We start from the raw sequence: 27,374 nt of genomic DNA, 5'->3' as shown, positions 1-27,374 counted from the left end.
TCCAACAAACACTTTTAATATTTCTCGTGACGAGGAAAACGTTCTTCTAGGGAAAGCCATCATCGTCCTCGTCGGCCATTTCCTTGGCGTACTCCAAGTCCTGTTGTTCTCGCTCACGACGTTCCTGGAAAAGAAACGCTCAAATAAATACGCGCGCAAAAAAAGAACAGCTCCCCACAAAGTTATTTTTTCCTTTTTTTGTTCGGGTCAAGTAACCCTCCGGAAAATGAACAGTTGCGAGAGAAAACAGACACGGTGGCGCCATCTATGAACAGACTGAAAAATCCCCGAATGATCGGCTACAATGAGCATGAGGAGAATAGAAACGTGTCCGTCACAAAGAACCAATAAAGGTCATTCAACTCGTTCTTCTGGATTTCACGTAAACCCTTTTCGAAATGGACGCTTTCCAGACGCGGGCCACAACATACGGAAGAAGACTGAGTAGAACCGGCGCCTCACAAAATAATCGAAATACCTCCAAGAAACGGCGTAGAATAGAATCTACCTTTGTCAAGTACATTTCTTCAAGCAATTCCTAGCCAATTACTAGAGTGTGCGATTTTCGGTATTTACCCAAAACAGGGATGGGCAGTATTTAATTATATTGTAATTAAAATACTATTTAAGATATAAATACCGTATTTATATTTTGTATTTAAATACAGACTCGAAAAATATATTTATAATTATATTTAAATACCAATTTTTGGGTATTTATTCCGGTAAATACTTTATAAATACTCCTAAATACAGTATATACTAACTCGTATCTTAAAGTTGCCCTGCATTTGACCTTTCGGGAAGAAAGGCATTTTAGATGGCAAGTTTCTCACTGTTGTTGCGGACACCGGTCGCGACTACCCAATTACCTTGTTGTACGAAGCATCTTCGTCAAATTTAATACCAGCATTTGTTCATCGGCACCTGCGGAGATGCTGTTCTCCGTTGCGAATCCGATTGTACGGCCGAATCAGATGATGTCTAAAAGGTGCAGACTTCGAGAAACTTCTAATATTAAAATCGCTACGATAATCTAACAAATAAATGCTATTGTTCGTTGCTGATTTGTTATGATCATTGTTATTTCTGTAGTTGCAGATGACATTTTCCTCGCAGTATTTACGGTAGTAGTTACGGTATTTAAATACCGTATTTATATTTTGTATTTAAATACTTACGTTGAAAAGTATTTATGAAGAGTATTTAAATACCCCTTTCAACAAAGTATTTCGTACATATATTTAAATACTAAAAAAATGTATTTATGCCCATCGCTGACTGAAAAGATAGACTGGCACGGCCTTTCCTAACGGCATTTCAGACAGACTGTGATAAATGGAAGTTGTGCCGCGGTGCCCTTATCACGCGTTCGGTAAAAATATATAATAAATAAATAAAGTACAGTTTTCTGTTGTCACACGAAACAGTGTCTTCTGATGCTGCTCTCAAATTGTTTGAAAAGGAAGCCTTTATTACACGTTGAGGCAGTCGGTGCTCGTTGTTACACGTAGGAATTTCGTTTCTTGTCATTTCTTGCCACCGAAGAGCATCGATTCGTGGCGCGCAAAATAAGCAGTGCCAATTGCGTAGGAAATGGAACCATCAGTAGGTTTCGGTGCACGTTCCTCAAAGTCGCTGCCAACGTGGTCGGGCCAAAAACAATGCTCGTTAATTTCCCTAAAAGTGATCTCGAGATGAGCCATTGTTGTGCAGGGATGACAACAATGACGATATCGTTAATCAACGTCCCGAGCAAACAAAGTTAGGCGTCGCTGTTGCGAATCAAAAAGAAGCAGTCGTGTGAGACATCGTAAATCAAGGGACGGGGGGAGACCAAGTGATAAATGATCTCGTCACAGAGGGAACAACAAAATAGCTTTCTTCCCCTTGGGTTGCTCCAAAAGCCGAGACCGTGGAGGCCACGATGGAAAGTTTGAGCCACGACTGGAGGAGTAACTTTGCTTCTCAAGAGGCACGAAGCCGAGCAAGACTTTAGAGAGACGACGTTCACTTCTAGACACCTAACTTTTTTTCTTTACGACATAGTAGCTGTAATGTGGATCCCCCCTCTGTTTGCGCTCCGTATAGGACATGACGTCAAAAGAAGGCGTTTGGCCGCCATGGTGGCGGTCACTTTTTCGGTGCAGCTGCCGGAAGCACTTGCTCGAAAACGAAGCCTTGTATGGTGTCCGATCCCGTCTGTACCCTTCTTTCTTTTTGTCCCGAAGACGCTTCGTCATTGTCGTTCTCACATTTACATTTATGAAAACTATGGTCGTTGCATCGAAAAGTAACGCAGTCTGTCATCTTTCAATGCCGGTAGTACGAAAAGTGACCACCAGTGGGAGGGTAACGTAGATGAAAACACCCTCCCGTTGGCAGCCGCGGAAACCATTTCGGTGAAAGTTTTCCACAGCAGCTGCTGTCCATGCCCGTGCAAATATTGACGTCAGTTTCAAATTTTCTGACCTCACTTCTTGACCACCGTGTCCTCGTCATGTTGTAAATAGTTGTTCATCGGTTTCCTCTTTCGAGAAAGGTTACGGATTTTCATTCTTTGCGAAGGCTGGCTCCAACACTGTCCGTTGCTCAGGTTATTCCCTCTCGACAATGCAGCCGGATATCATTTATCATTCATTGACTGGCACCAATGAAGATAGAGCGCAAAACGAAAGAAAGTCTTTTACTGGATAATGCAATCACGATATAGGTGGCAGTTGTGCCCTCGAACTGAGAAGGTTCATTTTTTAGGCTTAAACAGAGTTCCCACCTAACCAAGCCCGGAGAAAGAAAGAAAAGCAAAACAAGTTGACACGTACAGAAATACGCCATTTCTTAAAATGGTCGTTCATTGAAGCATTCCCTTCAGAGCCTCTCTCGAAAGATGAATTCGGTTGAAATTTATTCCGGTTATCCACATAGTCCTCCATATCGAATCTCTCGACTGCCGGTTGGCAACCGACTGCTTGCCAACGAGCAGTACACACATGATGAACGCTTCCATCGAATACCGCTTCACTCAACGCGTCACCATGTGGCTTGTACAAGACACGCTGATACGTTTCAGTATCCTTAGCAAACAGAAAATGCCCGTGTGATGCTCGTACCCCTGTCGGAGAAACGCTCTAATTCTGTTGGGAGCAGCGAGACGGTAGCACACGTGTCTAGCTAGTGAAAAAAAGTTTCGGTAGGGTTGCTCTATACTAGATACGACGTGTCCAATATCAGATCAGGAATTCTTCAAGATGTCCACGATGTTTCGCGCCGCACTGAACGTGGTTGGGGGGGAATCCATGCCACAGACAGGTTTCCGCAAGCTTATACGGGGTGCCCCAGAAAACGTCGTTTAATGATAATTTTTAAAAAACTACGCCACCTAGAATGACGCGGTCAACGGAATTTACTTTTTCTATTTTTTGCCCGATGGGAATGTCATCTAACTTTTATTTAACTCAACTCGAAAGTTTGCCAAGCTTTTTTACCCCACCGAATTTACTCCAATTCGTGAGAATTTACGAGAATAGTGAGGTGCTATCCCATCGAACATGATGCGTTTTGGAGCGCCTTCCTCGCCAGTCCGACGAAAGGCTAATCTCAGCCCACAGGGATAGCATCAGCGTGGTTTCGTGGGGATCTCCCAATAACAACTAACCATGTGTAGGTAGTGGGCTGATTCGTAACCTTTCGTCGGACTGACAAGGAAGGCGCGCAAGAACGCATCATGTTTGATGGGATAGCACCTCACTATCCTCGTAAATTCTCACGAATTGGAGTAAATTCGGCACGCGCTTCACTTTGGTGGGTGAAAAAAAGCGACCTTTACTTGGCAAAGTTTCGAGTTGAGTTTCTAAAAATTGGCATAAATAAAATGAGTTAGTTGACACTTACATCAGCAGATGGCAAAAACGTCGAAAAGAAAAACAAATGCCGTTTATCGTAATTGAATGACTCGTTTTCTGGGACACCCAAGTTGAAGTACTTGTAAGTGCCGCCACGCAACGCTTGTCACTTAGGTATCAATGATGTCATAGACAAAGAGTACTGTATCATGCAGGAATTTTCGCGGCATATTACGAGTGAGCCCTTCAGGACGCTACAACGTCGTACGAAAGACGTATTTTGTTATTTTCCCGGAAAATTGTTTGAGCTTCGAGGTATTTCTTTATATTTATTTTTAAACAGTCAAAAGTAATTACGGCTGCTTTCCTAATAATGTCTACAGGGCTGTCGGAAATATCGGTAGTGAACTGCGTTCAGTTGTGTTTGTGTCAGGAGTTGTCAACACTTAAAATGGACGACAACCGCGCAAGTGCGGTGTAGGCAATGACGTCTGTCACCGTGAGATATTTTCGTAAGCCTACAGATCAGCGAGCTCTACTTACAAAGCAGGTGCGATACAGTTCCAGCACCACAAAATAGCGAGCGTGGAGTAGGCATAACAGCGGGTGATTCGCAAATGATGATTTCACGCCGAGTCAGGCAGGGTGGTCCGGTCGACCTCTCACATTTTGTTCGTTCCAATATACATTCCAAATGCATTGGCGAGGGGTGCCATCACACGAACACAAAATGATGTCATATGAAGAAAAAAAAAACACCAATACGACAATTTCTATTACCAACTTGGTGCTTTGTAACGACTTGCTATGCAGCAGAGTTGTACACGTTACTCGAAAAAAGTAATCGATTACTTGTAACGCAATTACGAGTAACGCGTTACGTACAACTCTGCTATGTAGTCGTGCGAGAGAATCGGAAGATTGCACAAGCACTTAATTTATCCAGCCTTTTACCCGTGTACCACGTACAGGTGGTTCCCTCGCTATTTCAGCTATATAGACACATGCATGCAACGATATGTTACAGGAGCTCAGAAAAAACCTCAATCACTACCATTTTTTCGAGCCAATCCACTAACCTGCCTATTAAAATGCACCATTCGAAGTAATTCATTCAACAAATGTATAAGAGAATTTCATTTTACAAATCGAGATCATGCGCAGCGGCGGCAGTGCAGGGAACGAGCTGTCCAGCCACTGACGTCATTTTGACGTCACTCAGGTACAGCAGCCCACTGGTTGGTTTAGAGAAACCCGCTATTTTTCACTCGGAACGACGCCGTAAGCCACACCGGTCGAACAAGTGTTTCTTTTCGCTTTTTCTTCGCTTTATCGGATACAGTAAACAAGCATCGGTCCACCAACACCGTTCCAGGCATGGTTCAAGGTTAGGCATGTCATAATGTCAAACATGCAGACAGGTATGTAGGCATAGGTAGGCATGTCAGGTATGCTTTTTTTCTTCTTCTTCTTCCTCTACGAAAAATATTGTGTACAGAGAAAATTTATGTGCTAACCATCGAGTTAGGTTACCTGCTTTCACAACGGAATTGAAAATGTTTTAGATGACTCCCAATTTTTTGCAACACCCCTCCGTTTGTGGCTAATAAAATGGGCTGGGATTGCTCGTGTCATAAGCATCCGTCGGCTGTGAAAGACAGTAGCGGGATTTGAACCACGCATATCTCGATTGCTGATGTCTCCTTGAGGCTTGTGTTGTGTTCAGCCTGAGAACAGTTACTTTCCATCGTACATAGTAGTACTAACAATAATCTAGTAGTACTACTTGATTATCTCAATTTCTACGAGCCGTATCTGTGCTGTGTTCCTTTTGCTGCCCTTGAAATGTTCGCCAGTGAAGTGTTTATTACGCACTGTTTCCCAATCCAGAGTTTGACACACCCAAGTTTTCATTTTTTCTTTCCCTTCGGGAACGCACGAAAGCTAATTCTGCGATCAGTGCAATATGTATCGCACTAATTGTGATAATTGTGACACTATGATTGTTTTGTTTTGTTTTTTGCTTTTTTCAACATTTCATCGTTGACTCGGTGTTTTGTTGCGTTCGTCCTTCCACGTTCCAGCCTTAGAACGGCTTTCCATTATGCGGAACGCAGCAACAACGGACAATTTCTCTACCATTTAGTTTTAAAATAATTTATCAAATTTAATACGAGCCTTTCTTCATGGGCACTTGTGGAGAGGTGTTCTCCTTTGCGAATCTGATTCTACGGCCGAACAGAGGATACCTATAGAAGATGCAGTCCTCGAGAAACTTCTAATATTAAAATCACCATGATAATCTAACAAATACAGGGTTAGTCTAGCAAACGTTACACATTTCGATCGCATCGTAAAAATAGAAGACGGGGTTTAGTCTGCCCCAAACTTTGAACACTGATAGCCATTCATCTCAAGTTTTATCGTAATTTTTTGTAGGGGCCATAGTCATGTAGAAAAAAAAAAATAAGCATCAAGCAAAAACTCGCCCCATGAATTTTCAATGGCCTATCTCACGCAAACAACGCCATTTTTCCTTGTCTCTGCTTGACATTCATATCACCTCATACAGGCGGCGCTGCCTACAACGATGTGACATGCTTATTCTGACCATGATTCTGGCGTTATGCACTAATCCTCCTGTTCTGTACAGTGGTGCCATCTGTGTGCGGAGAAATGAAAATGAGGCGCACAGGGGAGAAAATGGCGGCTTTTGAGTGAGATAGGCCATAGAAAATGCACAGAGTGAGATTTTGCTCGATTTTAAATTTTTCTTCTACAGGGCCATAACGCTCACAAAAAATTCCAACAAAACTTGAGACAAATGGCTACCAGTCTGCGAAGTTTGGGCTTGGCTAAACCCCCATCTTCTATTTTTACGATGCGATCGAAATGTGTAACGTTTGCTAGACTAACCCTGTAGGTGTTATTGTTCGTTCCTGATTTGTCACGATCATCATTATTTCTGTAATAGACCTCTACCCCCGAGAAACGTCATCATGACGTTGGCAGACAGACTGAAGGGGAGGGCTGGGTTCCAGGGACCATGGTAATCCCCTGAAGACCGTGGCTTTCGGACGCGACCTTGTTCGCCCAGAGCTTCGAGCGTAGTTCAAGTCTACCAAATTGATGGCGCTGTCGAACATTATGACGTCATTTGTTTACAATCGGGGAGAGGTCAATTCGAGGTGACATCTTCCTCACAGCGTTTATGGTAGTAGTTATGGTATTCAAATACTGTATTTATATTTTTATAAGTCCCAAACGTCGCCACACCAGCATTGGACAGCTGTTTCGGCCTTATTGGACCTTCAGCAATGCGTAGGTGGGCGACGTTTGAGCGAGTGGCGTCAGAAGGTCACGTGGAACGTGATGTCCTCCCGTCAGGGTGAGTGACTCACCTCATAAAGCCCAGTGATGTCCTGGGAGGACATCACGTTCCACGTGACCTTCTGACGCCGCTCGCTCAAACGTCGCCCACCTACGCATTGCTGATGAAGGCCCAATAAGGCCGAAACAGCTGTCCAATGCTCGTGTGGCGACGTTTGGGACTTATAAACATATGTTCAACCTGTAGCCAAAGAGCCTATGCTATTTTTCTTCGTGTATTTATATTTTGTATTTACACATTTAAAAGTTTTTTTAGCAGGGTATTTAAAAAGCTTCTTTCAACAAAGTATTTTGTATTTATATCTAAATAGTAAAAAAATGTATCGATGCCCATCCCTGGGCCGTTCTCCTCGCCAATTGCCGATTGAACTGAATAGTGTCATAACCGTGTCCCAGACCATTGGTGCAATCTAATGTAAGGTAGTCGATAGAATAAATTACCGTGCGACTGTTTACATATGAATGTCTATTTTACCAGTCAGTTAAATCGGTCTCTGACCAAAGAAAAAAAAAAGAGGAGCGGCGTTGGTCTGTACCACTACCACCATGTGGTAAGGTTCTAGAACACATCGTGAGCAAACATCTGGTTGCATTTCTCGAAGATAACGGTTTCTTCACCCCTTTCAAGCCTGGGTGTCGGTGTGGACGTTCCACAATAACGCAGCTAATAGAAACAATTTGTGACTTTTCAAGCATTCTAAATGATCGTAGCCTAACTGCGTAGACTCGTCCAAAGCATTTGATCGGGTGCCGCTAATCCCCTCATTATTAAGTGGTTATCTGCCTGTCTTTCTGATAGGCAGCAATTTGTTCGAGTCAACCAGTCACATTCTGCATGTGCAGCCGTTATGTCTGTGGTTCCCCAGGGGTCAGTTTTGGGGCCACTTCTCTTTTTGATCTTCGTTAATGACATTACTAAAGAAATTCCCGTACACTCTTAGAAAAAAGTCTAGTAAAAAGGCAGTAGCGACTGCGGTTACTACCCTCGAAGTGCGTTAGTAGTTGGTCACTAGCTGAGTACTAGCTAAGAGTTGTGGAAAGCGCTAAATGCTGCCATTACTAGCCAGAAAGATTTGCTTAGTAGCTCATACTAGGTGGATACTTATGTTTGCTGTATGATATTTTGTGTCGGTTAATTTGTGATGGAGGCGGTATTATCCCAGGTAAACGGTAATTTGATTTAAAAACGTGGGTGTTACGGTAGCGTATTATTTGCTCCCGAGACAATCATCAAAAGCAGCTCAAAAAAGTCGGCTGGTGGCGGCTTCGCAGTCTCAGGAGTCAAATGGCAATCTGCTATAGGAACACTCGTGAGTTTGTGTAGGCGCATCCCCGAGTATTCCCCCCCACAACTCGAGGTGACAGATCTTGGCATATATAAAAGCTGGCAAATATATTGGTGCTCAAAAAAATTGAGCATTCCCTTTTTCCAAAATTATACGCAAGCCACGCATTTTTCTTTACCAATTTCCACTTTGTAAGTTTCACTAGGTTTCACTAGCCAAAGGCAGTGCTATCAGCTAAGATGCACCATTATGCAAAAGCCTGAGTCTGGGCACACAGAGGGACGAGAGGATTTTACATTATGGAGTTCATCCACCAGCTTGCCTGTATATATGCCATCTTGTCAGCTAAGATGTTGACATTTCCCTTTTTTTTCCTTTTCACTCTATTAAACATATTCCCCCCTAAGATGCTACTGCTGGAGGTAGTACTCTTTACTAGCCTTTTCAGTTAGTAAATGTTATTACCTACGGTTACTAACATCTTTGTGTGACAAGTAACTGCTTAGTTTCTAGTTAGTAAGCGCACGGAGTACAGCGTCGTATTTATACCAACGTTCGCTCCGTTAGTGTTAAACCAGTGCTTGCAAAAAAATCGTCCATCAGTGTGATTCCTGGCAAAGGGTTTCAAACGAGAAAAAAATGAACGTGCGAGAGCATTACTAAAAAAAGCAAGTTCTTCGTTTCCATTATAAGGTCAACACTCCTGTTTTGTCAATGGTGGAGAGTTACATGTATTTGGGCGTAACAATGTCCAAGGACCTATCCTGGAACTCGCATACAGACAACATTGTCCGAAAGGCTTCCCGTAAATTATGGTTTTTAAAACGCAACCTAAAACATGCTACTTGGGAACTGGAACGACTAGTTAAACGATTCGTGCAGGGATGGGTAATACTTAAATACGATGTATTTAAATACTGCCCATTTCCTGCATTAGCTGGAAAATGTAATTATATTTAAATAATGTTTTTGAATATTTATTTGTTGGCTGAAGCTTACATGGATACTGTACTTGTGTCAGCAATTGAATGGCATCAATACTCCTCATTTCTACCAATACCGCACTGAGTACTAAATATGAGCTCTGAAACCTCAGAAAGACTCCAGTACGGACGGATGTCCAGATGTTACAGGAACTTCTGGATGCGCATACTATTCTTCAGCTCCTGTGGTGAGGTTCGTTTCTTTTACAAACCAACATCGTCTGATCAAACTGGTGCTGCATGGACGACATGATTGTCTAATTAAATAATTTAATCACCTAAAATAGCAACAAACTCAGCTCGCTTATCGCGCATTTAATCGCAATGACGAAGGAACTCCGTTATTTGTATATAAACAGTTACCCAGTTATTCTGATCTCCGTTCTTTGCTCATTCAATGTATTTATGAAAGTGTCTAGGGTTTTTAGGTACCGTATTTATATTTTGGATTTAAATACCGCACTTACAAAGTATTTAAATACATATTTACGCAAAGTACTTCGTATTTACGTTTAAATACATCAAAAACATATTTATGCCCATCCCTGGGCTGGTGGAACAATTCTCGCAGTCATAATCACATACGAGGTTCACAATCATTCACAATCACTTACAGTTTAGCCTGTGCAAGGTGGGCTTCCGCGACACCTCACTTGCGACGAGAAGGGAGTGATGCTGAACCAGTTTCAATCCGAGGGGGAGGAATTTTTGCAATCAATCATCGTGTGATGAAACCTGGATGCATAATTTCACCCCAGAGACAGAAAGAAGGAATGGCTACATAGGCCTTCCCCGCCACCAAAGAAAAGCAAGATGTCTGCTGGGAAGTCCATGGGACATGCGGGGTGTCACGATTAATGCCCAGTAGTTACTCCACGTTGATGAACGATGCCATGGAGAATGCAATTTGCTATGAAAAGGCCCGGGATGTTGTCAAACCTGGCCGAAATGATTCCTTACTGCCCAGATTTATTCCTTGCTGGAAAGATGTTTGTAAGTGCTCAAACGTCGCCACGCCAGTACTAGACAGCTGTTTCGGCCTTCTTGGGCCTCATCAGCAGTACGCAGGCAAGCAGTTGCTGGAAAGATGTTCCATACAGATGTGCAGAAATGTATCCTGCAATGGCTATGACAGCAGCCTACTTCTTTCTAAGCCAAAGGCATCAGAGTGTTGCCGTAGCAATGGCAACGTGAATACTTCGAAAAGCTCGTGCAGTTTGGTGCTTCCCAAATTTTCCATCATAATTAAGGTCCGATTTTTTCGGGTTAAACTCGATTCCGCCGAATTGTTCCATCCCAAATGAGGTTTGGACCAATTTGGATTAAACCCGATTGCTCCAGGAATTCTAATCAGTATTACGTCGTATCGTGTATACCGGTGGTTTTTTGTACCTTTGTACTAATGGTTTCCAAACTATGGGTCGTGGCCCCCACGGGGGTCGCAATACGTTCAGAAGAGGGGTTCACGAATTTTTAAAAATGCCACGCCGTGCCCGCTATTCTGCGTTACCGGGAAGCCTGTGGTAGCAGACCCTGAGGTTTTTCAGCATCTTTCATACAATGAGCATTATCGCAATGAGCACGATGTCTGGGGAAGGCCAGAACAGTATTCTGCGATGCGCAGGAGGTTTGTCCGTACACAGGAATGTGTCGTCTGCGCTGCGGCTCCGAAAATTAGTGCGCGATGGTTTTCACAAAAGAGGTGGCATTCCCGCTACAGCAGCGAGGGACACGACCGTCTAGTAAGGGCACTCCGATAATGAGGAGGGAATTGGACCAAACTTTAGTGCCCATATCCAATTTCAAGTCTGTGACAAAATACGACTATAGGCACAGCTTCGAAAACCTGGCCTGTGCGAGAAGTTTATATCGCGCTACTGCCAGATTTCAGACGCCAATTAGTAGTGGAACCGCGTGACCCCTACCAACAAATAGTTGTCACAGAGTTACTGAGACGGTTCACGTCACCCGCATCAAACTCCCCTTCAACCCGGGGAAGACAGAAACCAAGCTCTCTGTCATTGTCAACTTCACTGTCGCTATCTCGTGCCTACACGACAAATGCCAAAGGCAGCTCCAGTGCAAGAAGAGAGCACTTTCTACCTTTGTTTTCCGTCTGTATAACCTGTCAACTGAGATGCGCTCATCAGTAAACCATTCCACATTCTGAACATGTTGCTGCTCTTTTCTTCCATTCCATCTGTCTGTTTCACCAGAACTTATAATGCCAATTCAGGTGTTCAGTGTCAGTGCCCGCGAACAATTTTCGAAGTGTAAGCTGTTTTTATGGTTTTCAGTTCGCTTCATGATAACAATGCATCCTTTTTTCCCCGTAAAAATAATTTGACTGTACACGTGCAATGAGCCAAGATTATTCCCCTTCTCAAGTGTCTAAGGATCAGCAGCAGACAACAGTGACCACGCTAGTCTTGCTGGGCTTAATTATTACTAGCAAGCATTTTATCTATAGAGCTTCAAGTTTTGGGGTAAAAACCCGACTTTTACCTGGCAAACTGCCCTCGCTCAGACGTCTCTAGGAATGCAGTTACATCACCATTTGTACCAGACCAGTCGAGTTAGTCTGAGTACTAACTGAGCCCCATCTCTCCTCCAATTTAGCGTACTGCAAGTTTTTCCAACCGAATTTGCATTAATTTAGAGCGCGTATTTATTTACCCGATTTTTACTCCCGGAATTTACGAAAAAAATATTTCCCGAAAACTTCGGGCTCTATTTATCTAGCTCTAAATGGACAAAAAAACTGTGTCGAAAGCTTTTCCCAAGAACAACCTAACTGACGATACCACGTGAGGCCCAGCACCTTTCGAGATCGAGACGCTCTTATACTCCAATCTGATCTCGATAAAATCGCTACACGGTGCTCCACTCAGTCTATGAAGCTGAACACAGATGAATGTAAGCACCTGCTGTTCTCCCGTCGCGAGACACCTATCTCAAATACTCGCAAAATTTCCTACGCTCCACTCGAAACAGTATCTTGTTACAAGTACCTCAGTGTACACATGATGAGTAACCTCTCTTGGAATGTTCACATTTCCAAACTACCGTAATTTCACGCGTATTAGCCGCGGCTTATGCGCGATTTTTTTTTCTCACGGGTGCTCTGCGGCTTATCCACCGGTGCGGCTTATCTGATGACTATTTTTTCCTGGTATTTTCCCCATACGTCAGTTTTAACGAAAGGGCCGGGCCGACAGTGTCAATGGAGCAGCACCGCACTGCAGATGCACGAACAGTGCGTAACAGGGACGCGCCCACATTCGAGTAGAATAATCTTCCTGGTGCATTCCCCCAAGCAGCTTTAACGAAAGTGGTGACAGTGATTCACGTCTATTGGAAGACTACTGACCGATCAATCCATGAAAAACCCCAACAAGGGCACAATCCGATCTTGGTAGAACTCTAGATCTGACCTCCTTTGTTGTACACTATGGACCACAGGGTTTATGGCCTTCTCTATGGTCTCCTTCGTCGTTCAAATCAGTCGTCTCGTATTGCCCGCGGCTTATCTGCGAGTGCGGCTTATCTGCCAGAAAATTTTCAAAACGTTCCTAAAAACGCGTCCTGCGGCTTATCTGCGGTGCGGCTTATACGCGTGAAATTACGGTAATTTCTGAAGTGAATCGTTCTTTCGGTTTTATTCGCGTTTTTCGCCAAATCGACGCCACATAGCGGTGAAACTCTGGACTAGCCAAACCAGGTACACCCGGCTGACCCCGCGTACACTTGCGGATAAATTGCTGCTTTTCGCATGAATCGCTGAGCTGCACCCGTATTTTGCTGTTGAAATCATGAATGAAGTGAACATCGCAGACAACGACCAGCGAACTAAACCAAACTAGTTTTGTTCTGTGTCATAATGCGACTCTGCGCGCCGAGGGGATAGCAGTTTTTCTTTCCGTGTTTTCTTCTTTCCACACATAGAATACCGCCTACTTCGACGCATCCCCGGAAGAAATGGATTGAGCAACTCAAAATGAGCAAACCTGTTACATCAGCAACGCTCGTGCGTGTCTGGCAGAGCTCTTGGAGCGGTACTACCTACATATCTGATGAACGCTCTTTCTCTTTTTCTTTCTTTTTTTTTCTGAAGCACACTTCTGCGCAACTCACGCCAGGAAGAGAAGCAAAAACTTGTCTAGACAAAATAGAACAAGTTTGTTTCATACTTGAATAGCCATTATGTGTAAGAAAGCGCGAGAGATAGCATGAAAACGTATACCAAATCAGTTTTGTAACTGAATTAGTAATATTTGAATCAGTTCGTCATATCACTTGGGAAAGAATGCAGAAAGAATGAGACGTTTCGTTAAGGTTTCCCAAAAACACGCGCACCGGTGACACACGGATGTTGCAACATTACCGTGTAACTTGTAAACTACATTTGCACACGCGCTACACACTTAGAAGATGTTAGCTTTAAGAGAACTGCAGCACACATGTCGTGTGCTTGCATGTCTCTCACATCACTCGCTGCTTGCTATTTCGGCCTCGCAACTGGTAAACGTGAAATTCACCTTCACGAAATGTGGTTGATCAAACACGCCGGAACTTCGCAAATAGCATATATCGCGACAACTATAGCCTTTTCTTTGAACAACCCGGTTACGCCTGCCCGAAGTATATGAGCAGCGTTTAATACTCGTTCGCCTTCAACGCATCGAGAGTTAACATTGCAGTTCAGAAATCTCAAAATCGAAACTAAGCAAGAACCTGGATACGTCCGCCGTGTTGGAGTTTAGATGCGCCACCTACAGGTCATGAAAAACGCGAATACTTCACTCCCTTTCCACTGCACCATCCAACCTGAAGCGTCTCGCACACGTATCACTCGTTAGTCCGAAGCTCCGCTTCAGCAATCTGGAAGCTCACACGGTCGACCGCATCCCCTGAAGCCATCCTAAACGGAGCGGTCCGGTCCATCTGTCGCAACTACTCGTGCCTATCAGGTATATCGTCCCTAGGACGCTCCATTAACCTTCCTCTCTTATCAGCTCGCCGTAAGATGTCCCGACTAATGCAGTTTCACAAAATATATTATACTACGACTCCTCGCGATCAGTTTTTGAGCGGTTTGAAACAGCTTGGAGGAGGAAAATATTGCGCTATTTTCTAGCACTATATAGCAAATAGCTCTATGTTGAAACAGGTTTTAAGGCTCTCGGGAATTCCACCGTAATTTGTTTTCATTGAAAAAATGCAAACTTGCTTTTTCGATTTTCACGAGTTTTACCAGTAACCAGGAGAATTCTGAGAGCTATACGCGAGCATTATATCGATGTCACGTTTACATATACTATACTTCAATGGGTCAGCTGATAAGAACTCCAATTTGATCGTAATATCGGAGTTATCATTATCGAAGATCGTAATAAACGGACACGACTGTATACCACACTGCGTGTGAGCTTCACAAAAATCACCAGATGCAATCGCATTTTGTGGTCAGCTCGCAAAAAGCTTATCCCGGGGAGTCTCATTGAATGACAGTCTGCACAGTTGAGATGCGCACATTTCCCAAACAAATATTGTCCGCTAATGTTTGAAGAAAACATTCGCCTCGTGTATTCCAAAGCAGAAACTGCACAAACTTATTCATCATCGTTCAACTCCAAGATCACCATTCTGTGAGCTCAAATGTTGAAAACATCCAGTCGAGGGGACCCCACAGAAAAGTGTGCCTCGAGAACCACGTAAAAATAGGCTGCGTAACAATTAATTAAAACTGCGAATATACATTTAACGTAGGTTTTCAGCGTTTCAGATTAACTGGGTAGAAGCTTCTTGGTCATAGGTGTGCACTATTTTTGTACGAGCCGACAAACAAATATTCTAGTAAACTCCCCCAAAAGTTGGTAACTCTACTGATATCCACTAGAAAGCACACAAATGACTGACGTGTGTGCAACATACAGGGCGTTTCAGCAACAATCTCGAACTTTTTAATAAAGAACGCACGCTACACAAAAATTGTCAATCAACATTTATCTGCAGGGAACTGTTGCACATACTGCGAGTAATATTATCACATTTTAATTGAAAGAAATTTGATTTCTCGAATTGAATTCTAAAATCTGCCAAGCCAACGCAACATTTGTTTGCCAGAAACAGAACGCGCATATCGGATTTTCTCCGGCACATTACAAAATACGTTCCCCACAACAAAGGAAATATCTGAAAAAAATTGCAAAAACATTGTTTAGAGATACACAAATTAGTTCACCATCAAGAGGCGAGGCGGACACTTCTGCTGATAACTATCAGATAGTTATCAGATAGTCTGATAGTTATCAGAACCAAGAGTGAGAAAGAAACAGGAAGAGGTGGGTCTTCTGACACTTCCTACGTTAACTTGTCAAAGAGCAGGGCGCAGCCGACAATTTGCTCATCTTGAAACAATCGTTTTTGCATTTTTTTTCTTTTTTTGCCAGCTATTGCCGTTGCAGTATGTAATACATTTTCTTATAGAATGGGGTATATCTGACGTGCGCTTTCTGGTACTGGGAAAAAAGAAAAGTTTGGTTTACTCGGGATATTTTGGAGTTCAATTCAAGAAATTGAACTTCTTTCAATTAAAATTTGATAAAATTACTCGCAGTACATGGCAAAAGTTCTCTATAGATATATGTCTCGACAGAAACTGACACTGTGACTCACCTCGGCTGATTCCAAGTCTTTGTTGTAAGACTTGGGTGGAAACCTCATGGCCTGCAGGAAGTCATCGGGTGTTACAATATGTCAATTTGCTCAAACTCTAGCTTTTGTTTGCAAACATATGTTTATACCTTGACAGACTGGTTGTGTATGTTGAGGCAGAAGCTGATGCGTTGATGGAATGCCGCCTGGGGCTCCCGCGTACAGTAGATGTCAATGTTCTCCTTGGACTGCATGTAGCCCTTCTCGTGGTCGATGCTGGCTTCAATGACACCATCCCGAATGGCCTGTTTGGGAGATGCTTCTCAAGTAATACTATCACATAACTGACACAGTGGGGGTACACTTTTGGGGTACACAATACAGCACCGCAAGGGGCCAGGCTGCCCCAAAACCTCACCCGGCCTGCAGGCAGCCATTTTGACTCCGGGCCAGGCTTGGGTGCCATACGAGAATTGTCGGGCTTGAGCCCAAACTTTTGTCTCGCGCTCATGTGTTCGGCGCATGGTTCACTGAGCTCCGAGAAATGGCTTAGCGAACTGACAACGGGAGCAGCTTTGCAGGCTTCGTTTTGCCGCTTTCTGCTGGCAGAAACACTTTACGAGAGAATGAAAAGTTTAAATTAAGCGAAGGTGGTGTCCAAATTAAGGAGCTCGTCGTTGCATCGAAAATATAACGGGCCAAAAAAGAATTCTAGATATGTTCGAATTAAACGAAAGTATGAAACGCGAGCCTACTGTACTTGAGTTTTTCCCAGTGGGTAAGCCTTACATTACGACACTGAGCTATCTTTCTATTATGAGCCCAGAGCTGACTAGTTGGACGGATCATGTTATGAATCGGTTGGGCCGGGTTCGAGTAGGGAAGGGAAGGATTTACAAATCTGCAGGTGAGAAATAAGAGCAAAAAATAGGGTCGCAGCATTCTCCCAGGATCGCATAGAGTATAAGTGACGTATAAAAAGACATGTCACGCATCTGGCCCAGGAACAAATTGCTGTTGATAACTCGCGTCTCTAGGTAACTTTTGTTTTTGGGGTTGCACACCTCTTCCAGCTGGATACTGGTGGAGATCAACTCGAGGCATCATTTAACAATATCCATTTTGATTAGAGATGTTGCGAATATTTCGAGGTTGCAATTCGCAAAGGTTCGCCAAATTCCAATTTTTTTTTTTCCGGGAAAATTTGAAAAAGTTTGGAAAGGTTCAACTGCGCGTGTGCACCAATCTCCATAGCAGAAGCGGACACGTATGTTTTACGACTCGAAAATCCGCCAAGTATTTATGATGTTCCATATTTTTCTGCGTACCATATCTTATTACACTTATGAATTCGACTGGAAACCTGAAAAGGAAAAAGTATAATGCGAGCCACCTCCTGGAGCCGCCAGACAGCAGCTGCGTTTTCCTGCGTGTCGCTCGTTTACGTAACACGCGATCCCAAACTATCCCGGAGCGAAACAGACAGACGACATAAAGGGGAGGTTCGAGAGATGCGCACATATTATTCCAATCTCGATTCCAATTCCTGTGGTAGCAGTTATAAGAACTGCTGTTGCTAGTGGGTGGGTGCCTGTGTGGTGTTGTTGTTTCTCAGTCTCTCTGAGTGCCGCACTCATTTCATCGTGAAAATGTACTGACCAGTCGAACCAATGTTTCAACATTTCAATTTTAAGAGGCATATCAGTCACAGCACTTGAAACTTTTCACGAGGAAGGCCCAGTCACGCGAACCTTTCCACGTGTTACGGGCCTTCCGAGCCTTCCACGAGAAACATGTTACGGGCTGTCTCATTCTTCAAGAATACGTTTGAGCAGCTTTTAAAGGAAAACAAGAAGTAAAAGGCCCTAATTTTTCGCAAGAATGGAGGGTGCGTCCGTACAATCGGGAATCTTTGGGAGACTTGGCAGGTATGCCTTCTGTGGCCCGACGCTCAACTGAAATATCGTTCATTATATTGACTTCTGTAAGTTGGTGCACTCTAAATGTGACGCAAAAACCATCTTGGGATTTCGATGGAACGACACTATTGGACATCACGCGGGAGCTCGTGACGAATCGCGGCAAAGCGACGCATTCATTGCGCAGTATGGCATAATAAAAAGTTGAGCATCGAACCCATTCTATGGCATTCTGTATCCTCATATTTTCCTGGCAGTATCCCCAAGAACCCCGACGCAATTGTCTCGCTGCCTCCCCACACTTTCGCTTAGCAGCGTTCATGCGAAGGTTTGTAAGCGGTACTGTAGCAGACGACAGCAATAGCTCCTATGAAAACGCTAGAATGATGATGGTGATCAACCTCATAAATGAAACATCTGTGGAATATCCACCGCTTGTACGGAAATACTAAGGTAAGCTCAAGTACAAAGTACTGTAGAAGTTGAGGAAGCAATAACTGGGACGATGAGTAGCGCCACCACTGGCTTCCAAGTGTGGCGCCGGGAAGGGATGCCATGACATGGTCGTTATAATCTAGTAAGTCGTGTACCCACCATGGCACTGTCGCTCCCAACACAACGGTGCATCCGTACCCTCGAAGGGGTTAAAAATGTACATCCCAGTAGTTATAAAGTAGTTTTAACTATTGCTCAAGATGTAGTTACACTAGTGGTAACTACAATTTCAAGAGGGACTTAGTACAAAAAAGAATAGAATATGTAAATAGAATAATCCCGAGGGACTGTGGAAAGCAACGTGCAACGAGAGAAAAACAAACAAGAGGTTCAGCTCACCTTAGCCACAATGAACTCTGCATCTTCCGGACTGTCCAACTGCAGTTTGTGAGCAACGTCCACGAGGGAGATGCGCAGATACGACAGGTTGATCATGCGCACTCCCGTCTTGATAACGTTGTGACGAAGACGGATGATCAGAGTGTACGTATGGTCTGCCTGGAACTTTGCACCAAAGTTTTCCACCACTTCTCCAAAGCGACCCAGATTGCCGGCACGCACAGCTACGAGAGACCATTTTGCTCGCATCAACAATTAACGTCTAAATCTACTAGAGCGTCTACCTTGTGTCAGTTGAAAATAGGGAGCCAGAGTGCGACGCAACTGTGGCTGTCGGAAGATGGATCGGTCTGGAATGTCTCCCAGGAGAAGCTCCACCGTGATAGCTAGCTTGTACACCTGGACATCGCAATCCCAAACAAATACTGCTAGTGATGACAATTCGTGCACCCTTATTATGGCACTTAACGATATTTTTAATGCCATTCATTCTACGTACACTGGAGTCATTCCAGCACAATCCGTGTATTCGCACGAGCGACATCCTCGCGGAATATTCTAGTGGAAGAAAAAGCAAAAACAGTGCTTACAGAGACCAATCCGTCCCGTGTTATGTGAGCATTCACACGGTGCAGAATATCGGGCATGGCATACTGCGCATTTAGCACACGATACTGTCAGTGTGTTTTCCTGTCGTCTGCTACAGATTATCTTGTGGCTCTGTAGCGGGATATTTCCCACGGTTAGCAGTGTACGTGAAGACGCTACGTGACAGCAGAAAGCTACGACGCTTTTCGTATCTTCCGCTTCTGGGGGAATGTCGCTCGTGTGAATACACGGTAACAGAAGGGCATTCTACGTATGTCAACTTTCACAATAGCTCCAGGGTGGCATCCCTCAAACGTACCTCCAGTCCAATTCCTCAATTACTAAGAGGGGATACCACGCGCGCATCACCATGTATTTTCCCGTTGTAACTCGATGCACGCAAATTACAACGAGCCACGCAAAGTTCCTTTAGTTGAGAATACCGTCTTTTTCGCTCTTAGTAAGATCTATTCGAGCTATACAACCTGGTTTTGCACCATAAACTCAATCTGGAATCTTTCCCAGTGTTGTGTGAGAAGAGTAAAACGTACCGTCTGCTTGAACCCAACAGCCGTGTGCTGCGGTGCCTTGCGTATGGCCTGCAGAAGGTTCTTGTGAGCCTCCGAATAATCCAGTTGAATAGCATGAATGCGTCCCATGTAATAGAGGAAGCGTGCCCATTCGTTGTTGGAGGCCATTTCGGGAAAGGGAGCCTTGGAGATGAGCTTGGCTGCCTGATCAAATAGGTTGTACTGCAGGTAGTTGCGCAAGAGGCAGTTGAGAAGCACAGCCTGGCCCTCATAGTCGTTGCGCAGGGTGGCCGTCCGCAAACGTCCGTGGAGGTAACTGGGACACCAATCACTTTCAGATCAATCGCGGCCAAACAAAACCCAGTAAATTCCGATCACACATTGTCCCATCAAAGGAGCACATTTAACGTGGCTCCAAACCGTGTCTCATTTGTAGATCTTTAGGTAAATGTCTATTTTTTCCCACCGACCCATATAGTGCCTTTTTGATACAAGAGTACGAATTGAGTGATAAGGATCTCGTATAAAAAATCCTACTCTGCCTGTAAATGCCTGTTTCGATGTTTGTACCTAGAACATAGTTTTTTTTTTCCCTCACTTCATATTTTTTCGTTCCTTTTTTTCAGTCCGAGTAAAAGAACGAGACGGAACGCGTTCCACCGACAATGTCGCGCTATACGTTCCATCTCGGATAGTGTTATTTTTGCCGTTGCCGAAAATAACGCAGATACGCATTCATAAGCCCCTCCCACGACGCGCCACTCAGAAAAACTTGCAGAGCTAGTGGCACTATGGTAGCTAGAGTATTGTACAGTCGGGGCGCCACACCTTCTAGCTACCGCAGTGGCACGGAGCAAAAAGAAAGTATGTCGAGAACGACGCGTTCCATTGAGTTGGTCGTCCTGGTGAGTGGACGCGGCACAACACGTTGCAATGTGGGCTCCGCAGACAGTCGCGGGCATTGTGCAAGGCCGGAAATAAAGGCGACCAGCCGTAGTCTGGTTGATTCCTGGATTGAGTTTTAACTGCTACACCACTGACGCAGTTGTGGTGCTCTGTCAGCCATGCGGAAGTGCATTCATATTCGGCAGTCCAGGCTGTCCGTCTAACCCTTCAGGAATGCATTTGTGCAACTTTTAAAGGAAAATGCGAGAAGAGAAGCCCAAGGCCCCAATTTTTCGGGAGATTAGTGGGCATCTCTGTACAATCGGAAGACTGAACGAAATTTGGGAGTGTCCCGGATAATCCGGGAGGGTTTGCTGCGTGACAGGGGTGAGAGGAAAAGATGTGTACCAACCTCCGTATCTTGTTCATCTGTCCAGTCAGTTCGTAGCAACGGCTGTGGTAGAAGTAACACTTTGCGGCCAACAGATCCAGCGTCCTGCGGTTCTGTGACTGGATCTTCTGCATTAGCTCATCCGAGCATTTTACCGCCTGAAATGGGCCGTGAGAGATTATTCTCTATGCCGCAGTGTTTTTCCCCGAGACTTCTCAAAGCATGCTCGATGTGCGCCTCGGAAGCAGCAATTTTTAAACGCGCGCGGAGACGATTCTGTCCACCACTGATATTCGCCCTCGAACGCTCGTGGACGATGAACGTGGCAGCATTGGCATGCGTCACTCCCTCTGTCCGCGTCCTACATGTTTCGGGTGGTCCGAGGGCGTTTCTTTGCTGCGCGTACAAGGCCACAATGTACATGGGACGTTTTGATGCTGAGGGAAAGTGTATCGCGTGCGTTTCACCCTCACAGCTCTGGTGTCACCTCCTTCCATCAGTGATTGCTCCCTCTCTCCCACTACTGCAGTCGTTCCACGCCGCATAAACATCAGGTACTTCCCGAATCACTAAATGTGCGATTCGGGAGGTAAATTGTGGAAAGAATCGGGTAAAACCCCAAAACCTCGCACCTATAGCATTTATAGGTATGCTAAGTGTGGTCCTGAAAGCAGGCAACGAAGAAGAGCAGATCCCGAGTGTGGTACTGATCCAACAGCTACATTCAGTAATGTTAAATGTATTCTGAAAGACCAATCATGATGCGGATTATTAATACAGTAGAATCTCGATGATACGATCACGGATGATACGAATTTCGGGATGATACGAATTCTTCTCCGGTCCCGGCCGGAATGCCTATTCTTCCCATGTATTAGAGTTCGGATGATACGAACGCGTTATCTTGCCTTTACGGATGATACGAATCAGCCGAGGATGCGACAGAGGTCGTTCCCCCCCCGTGACGCGAGAGCGCGCGAGTCATGCTGCTGCGTCTTTCGAAAAAGGAAGGCGATCCTCACCACGAACTCCCTTACATCATGCAATGACTTTCCTTTTGGTGGTGGTGGTGGTGGTGGAGATAAGATCAAAGGGATTGAACGGCCCGGAACCTTATCACCTTATCTCTTATGTTTTGACCTTTTTATCCCCCTCGCAATAAACCGCGAAGCTGTGTGACATCGCTCTGACAGAAAACAGCGACCAGAACACCAGAACACGTGGAGGGAACATATCAGGACAACTTGTGGCAACATTACGCGTCACCATTCCGCAAGTCGGCTTCACCTAACGCCTGCGTGCTTTAGGAGAAGCTCGCTTTAGAACACTGCCGCGCGACTCGCGGGTGAAAAGCACGTGCTACGTCTTTTGAATCATCTCGCGTATTTGGGCAGCATTGGCCAAAAACGGAGACGCAAAAGCGTTACAACCGACCTCTTTCATTGACAGTAACGGAAAATGAACAGTCACTATCTATCTTCTTGCCTCAGTTTTTATTTTGGTTTAGTTCGTTTGATACGAATTTCGGATGATACGAATTTTTTCCGCGACCCCGTGAGATTCGTATCATCGAGATTCTACTGTAACAATTTCGTGTCATTACGTCACGAGACAAAAATAATCTCGAGAGGTCGGTCTGTGGCTTCATTTTGCCCACCTGAGGGCTCTGTAACACGCACCCAAATCTCAGCACACGTCTGAGCAAGTTGCCACCAAGTTGTTGGCGGCCGGGTTTCAACATGCAACCTTAGGATCAGTAGGCGCTACCAACTGAGCCACCGAGGCCGGTAACTGCGGATTTGTGACGCGGCAAAATAGACGTCACTATCTGGACACTGTGGACTGACCTGCTCAAAATGTTCCGTGTCCACCAAATAGACGAGAAGCAGAAGATGAATGTAGACATCCAGTTCAGGAAGTAGAGGAAGGTGGGAAGTCTTGGCACTTCGGATGCGGCCTTCCTTGGCCTCCATCGGCTGCGGACACACGGTGCTTAAAATTAGCCACTCGCGGAACGTTGAAATAATCGACGGCGGATAAAGGAAAACCTGATCCTGTATGAGGAAATGTTGTCATTTGCTCCCAACCATAATTGAAATTAAAATCATCGTACTCCTTGCTGCGCTGTCAAACATGCGCGAAATGTGATAGCATTGCAGCAGACGAAGGACTACAACTCCTTTTTGGGTGCGAAAGACATTTATTGCTATGGCCTAGTGAGTGGTAGGAATTGTTAATGACGTAGCCAACTGAGATTATATATGTACACGCAGAGATATTTGTAAGACATAACAGATGTGAAGGCTGCAGTCATTGAGCAGATACAGGACGAATGTGATACTTGGCATATGTTAGTGTTGGAGAGGAAATTAGCATCATAATGTTGGAAAGGAGTAGGAACAAAGCTTTAGGTAACCTTTAATTGCGGATGACTAAGATCAACTGTGCGGATGACTGGAATAACTGCTGGTGAAGTGCACGTGTCATGGGCGTCAAGGGACGAATCTTCATCTTCCCTTTTCTTACACTCCGGGCTGCGCATGAGTATGGCGGAGCCTATGGTCGGCCAGACAATAAAGTCGGTTGTGACATGCCTCGTCATGCCGTGTGTGGCATGTCATGCATGCCTCGACATACCTCTCGTCAAGATGCCGCATTAGTTGATCGAATGTGCCTCGATGTGGCTTTTACCGCTTGAGACAAGTTGACTCTCACCAATTCTGCTCTCACTGCGCTGCTGTAGAAGATCGAGCACATTCTGCTCCATTGCCCAAACCTTCTCGAACCATACTTTGGCCCCTCCTCTCTGGTCCCTGGCCACATCCAGCTCACGAAACTCTCTTCACCTTTCTGAAGGACTTGGATCCATATTGTGAAGGGGCTCATTATTTCCCACATCACCACCAGCAATGAGGTAGAGTATCGCCCCCTGGCGATGAAACTCCCCATTCATCAACTCGTAATAGAGTTTTTTTCATGTTTCATTTAATGGGAGATCTCACGAAAGACTCGAGAATGCTCCCACTCGGGCTTGCCACGCTCAAATGTGGCCGTCAATTTTTCAAAATGTGTCCAAAGTATCCGCTTCTCGTGGAAATGCAAAGTGCACATTCTGCACGTCACGCATGAACTGGAAATAGTACGCTGCCACATCGGATGACAGCATAGTTCCGTGCACCTTTGTACAACGTGGCTTTCTTAAAGGAAACCCATCAATGAAACGAAGCGTTGGTCAAAAACCTACTTAGCTAAGGTTTTTTGCCCCAAATGTGTTTCAGTAATAAATAAACCAATTTTAAAGATCGGGCCATATTGGCACAAACAGCTTGTCCATTGGTTACAGAGAAAAACAAAGGTGCCGAGTACTCTGAAGAATGCCTCCTTCTCTCTGGCTGCGGCAGAGAGAAGGAATGCTGGCAGTTGTGCTACTCAAGTTGGGGTGCATTTATTATGGGGGAGAGTACACGCGTGTGTCCAACGTGTAAATACATACAGTATCGTACGTACAGTAAACTGTACAGTAAACTTCCGTTAATTTCATCGAATTATCCGAAGGTCGAATTAAAGAATTGGCGAAAAAATGAACGAGGTTATTGCATCCTTGATTAGCGACAGTTTGTGATCGTCTGCTGTCATTTGAGCTTGAAACGCGCATTTGAAAACATGCCACGTAGAGCATTCGTGTGATGGAACACCCTTTCGGTGTCATCTTCGTACGACAAATAGAGCTCCAGGGGCCCAATCTTCAACGTAATGAGCATTGAATGCAGCCCGTCATTCGCCACAAGCTCTTGCGCGAGCCTGCCAAAGCAGTTTTGGAGCATCATCAGTATGAAAGTTCAAGATTGGGGCCCAGGACGTTGAGTTCAGATGTTACCCACACTACCCTCGGCAAAATTTTCTTCAGTTTCCCTTCCGCCATCTTCCGTGCATCAGGACACATTGCTCACAGTATCAGTGTCCCGTAAGTTCAACAATCAACGTTGTTGTCCACATCCACGAATGACACTGAACCTCGGATGTCCTTTCGCGACACCTTCGATAATCGCTCCCTCGATGCCGATCAACGGTGTTTTGTATCTGCCACATGTTGCCACAGCTTGCTGGAGTTGCTGGCACTGTCCACAAAACTGAAAGCACTGACAGATTCCGCACAACAGCCCGGTGAAACGTGCAATTAAGAAAAAAAAAAGAAGAAATTTCCGCGTTCACGTTGGATGATGGGGCATTGCTTGTGCTGATGCAATATCTAGTAAAAGCTCCATTGTCACCACCAGTCACCTTGCCACCGGAGCTTTGCGGTGACCATTTGTGTGGCTGAACGCGGATGCATCGATCGAATTACACGATGTGGACTGCTGTCACGCTCGAAATAATCAACTTTTTTCGCCAATAGAGACGTACGGGCATTTGACGGGACCTTCAAACTCGATCGAATTAAGCGAAACACAAATTATCGCGAGTCCAATTAACGAAGGTTGACCATATTCAGTTTGGTGCGTATTTGCGTACTATTATCTTCACCTATCGCGTTCAGTTTGAAAACTACTCTAAAAACAATAGGAGAAACGCAAGTGCGGAATAAAAAAAAAGAAAGCCCGAGTGTGTGAGTATTTTCCTGCTCACCTCGTCGAGGTAAGCGATGAGGGCATCCCTTTGTTGGGTGGAGTGAGTGTAGAATCCCGTAATCATCTTGTGCATGACTTTTGCATTGAGCCGCTTGCGTGTGGGCATCAGGGCTCGGAGGATGCGCAGGATGAAGCGAGGCTCCTTGTTGTTCACCGCCCGCTCTATATGACGAGCCTGTTCTTTCAAGTCTGAAACAAAAGGTACACCATATTTATACTTGCATCATACATTTTCTCGGGTGCACACGCGGCAGAGAAGTCGTTCCGAGGACCTGCTATTAAAGGGACACTAAGACTTGCGCCCTATTTGTCTCGTTTCTCCCACGGGCTTTTGCGCTTATGCCGTTCACCTTTATAAGTGCCACGTTTTTGCTGATTCTCAGTTGTTTTTGTTTCTTATATTTATTATTTTTGTTCAATTTTCTTCTCTTCCGCCCTCTCTCCCTTACTGTGACAGTATATTCCCTCTACCTTCCAAATAATGTGATTCCTTATGTTCGTGACTCGTTCTTGTTTGCATAGCTATCTTATAACTGGTAGTACACATACTGGTTCAGGAACAATTGCAACACAAGCTCAATACGAAGATAGACAATGTATTATATGCTTCTGCTATACTTTGTTTATTAATGTGGAGAAATCTCGTGCATGATGTCGATGTGCATACTAATGTGGGCTGGTGGAATATGAAGCTCACGTAAAACATGGTGTCGCAAGTGACAAAGAAATCCTATTATTTGTGAGTGAGCACCTTCAATCGTAAGAGCATCAGGATCCCCTTTGACGGCCTCGCACTCAGCTGGACTATCAGCAGTTTTCATTTCGACGTCTGTCTCCGTGACCATCCTTGATTCCTGAAAAGTAAACAGTAAATTAACGTTCCTCCACGCAATGATCTATTGTGTGGGAGCGTTGGTCGGACCGGCCTATGAAGGCCTCTTACAACATCGCTCCAAACTACAGGTTCCTCTTTACACCGAAACCACCGAGGGCCGCCGACACCTCAACATCGTACCGTATCAGGAAAACGTTTTCCCGGATAATCTTAGGGGGACAAGATCGGGGTACCCGCAATAAACGTTTGTTCCGCGTTCTGTCAACACTCAAATATTTGTTCGTGACCACTGTTTCGCCTTTATATATTTTGTTGGCACTTTATAGAACAGTGGACCTGCCATCTAGAAAGAAACAAATCAGCCGAAGCGACTAGCGTGAGTAGCTAAAACAAGACGCTGTCAGTTTTTCAGCTAGTTTCGCCTCGCTCCAGGTCATGTACCAATCGGCCCCATATATTCTGGGCCCGTCAGTTTCTTCGCAAAGTTTTCGAAAACGTTAGTTTAATGTTTCCTAATCAAGAGCGTACACACTCACTTTCTGAGCCGGTGTCTCAAAAGCTCGAGCAGAAGTCCTGAGTAATGGTAATGGCCACCGCGGTGCTGTA

General features: G+C 44.8%; 1 protein-coding gene across 1 annotated transcript; it reads right to left on the bottom strand.

Moving 5' to 3' along the window:
* Positions 1-27,374, bottom strand: LOC135386391 (26S proteasome non-ATPase regulatory subunit 3-like). Its single transcript, XM_064616300.1, has 11 exons — positions 27,305-27,374; positions 26,685-26,787; positions 25,932-26,122; positions 23,153-23,281; positions 21,327-21,463; positions 20,051-20,345; positions 19,196-19,310; positions 18,912-19,135; positions 16,308-16,463; positions 16,180-16,230; positions 1-124 (listed from the first exon to the last, which is right to left on the bottom strand). Exons 2-11 carry the CDS (start codon positions 26,776-26,778, stop codon positions 47-49), a joined length of 1,470 nt encoding a protein of 489 aa, XP_064472370.1. The 5' UTR covers positions 26,779-26,787; positions 27,305-27,374; the 3' UTR covers positions 1-46.

This window comes from Ornithodoros turicata, chromosome 2, assembly GCF_037126465.1.
Source record: "Ornithodoros turicata isolate Travis chromosome 2, ASM3712646v1, whole genome shotgun sequence".
NCBI classification, from domain to species: domain Eukaryota; kingdom Metazoa; phylum Arthropoda; class Arachnida; order Ixodida; family Argasidae; genus Ornithodoros; species Ornithodoros turicata.
This window is presented reverse-complemented; position numbering and strand designations above follow the sequence as displayed.

Excerpts from the sequence above, each read along its gene's own strand:
- LOC135386391 (XM_064616300.1), bottom strand. The coding sequence starts at position 26,778 with ATGGTCACGGAGACAGACGTCGAAATGAAAACTGCTGATAGTCCAGCT. Across the intron at positions 26,123-26,684 it reads TGATGCTCTTACGATTGAAG|ACTTGAAAGAACAGGCTCGT; the intron begins GTGCTCACTCAC and ends CTTTTGTTTCAG. Across the intron at positions 125-16,179 it reads AAGACTTGGAATCAGCCGAG|GAACGTCGTGAGCGAGAACA; the intron begins GTGAGTCACAGT and ends TTTCTTTTCCAG.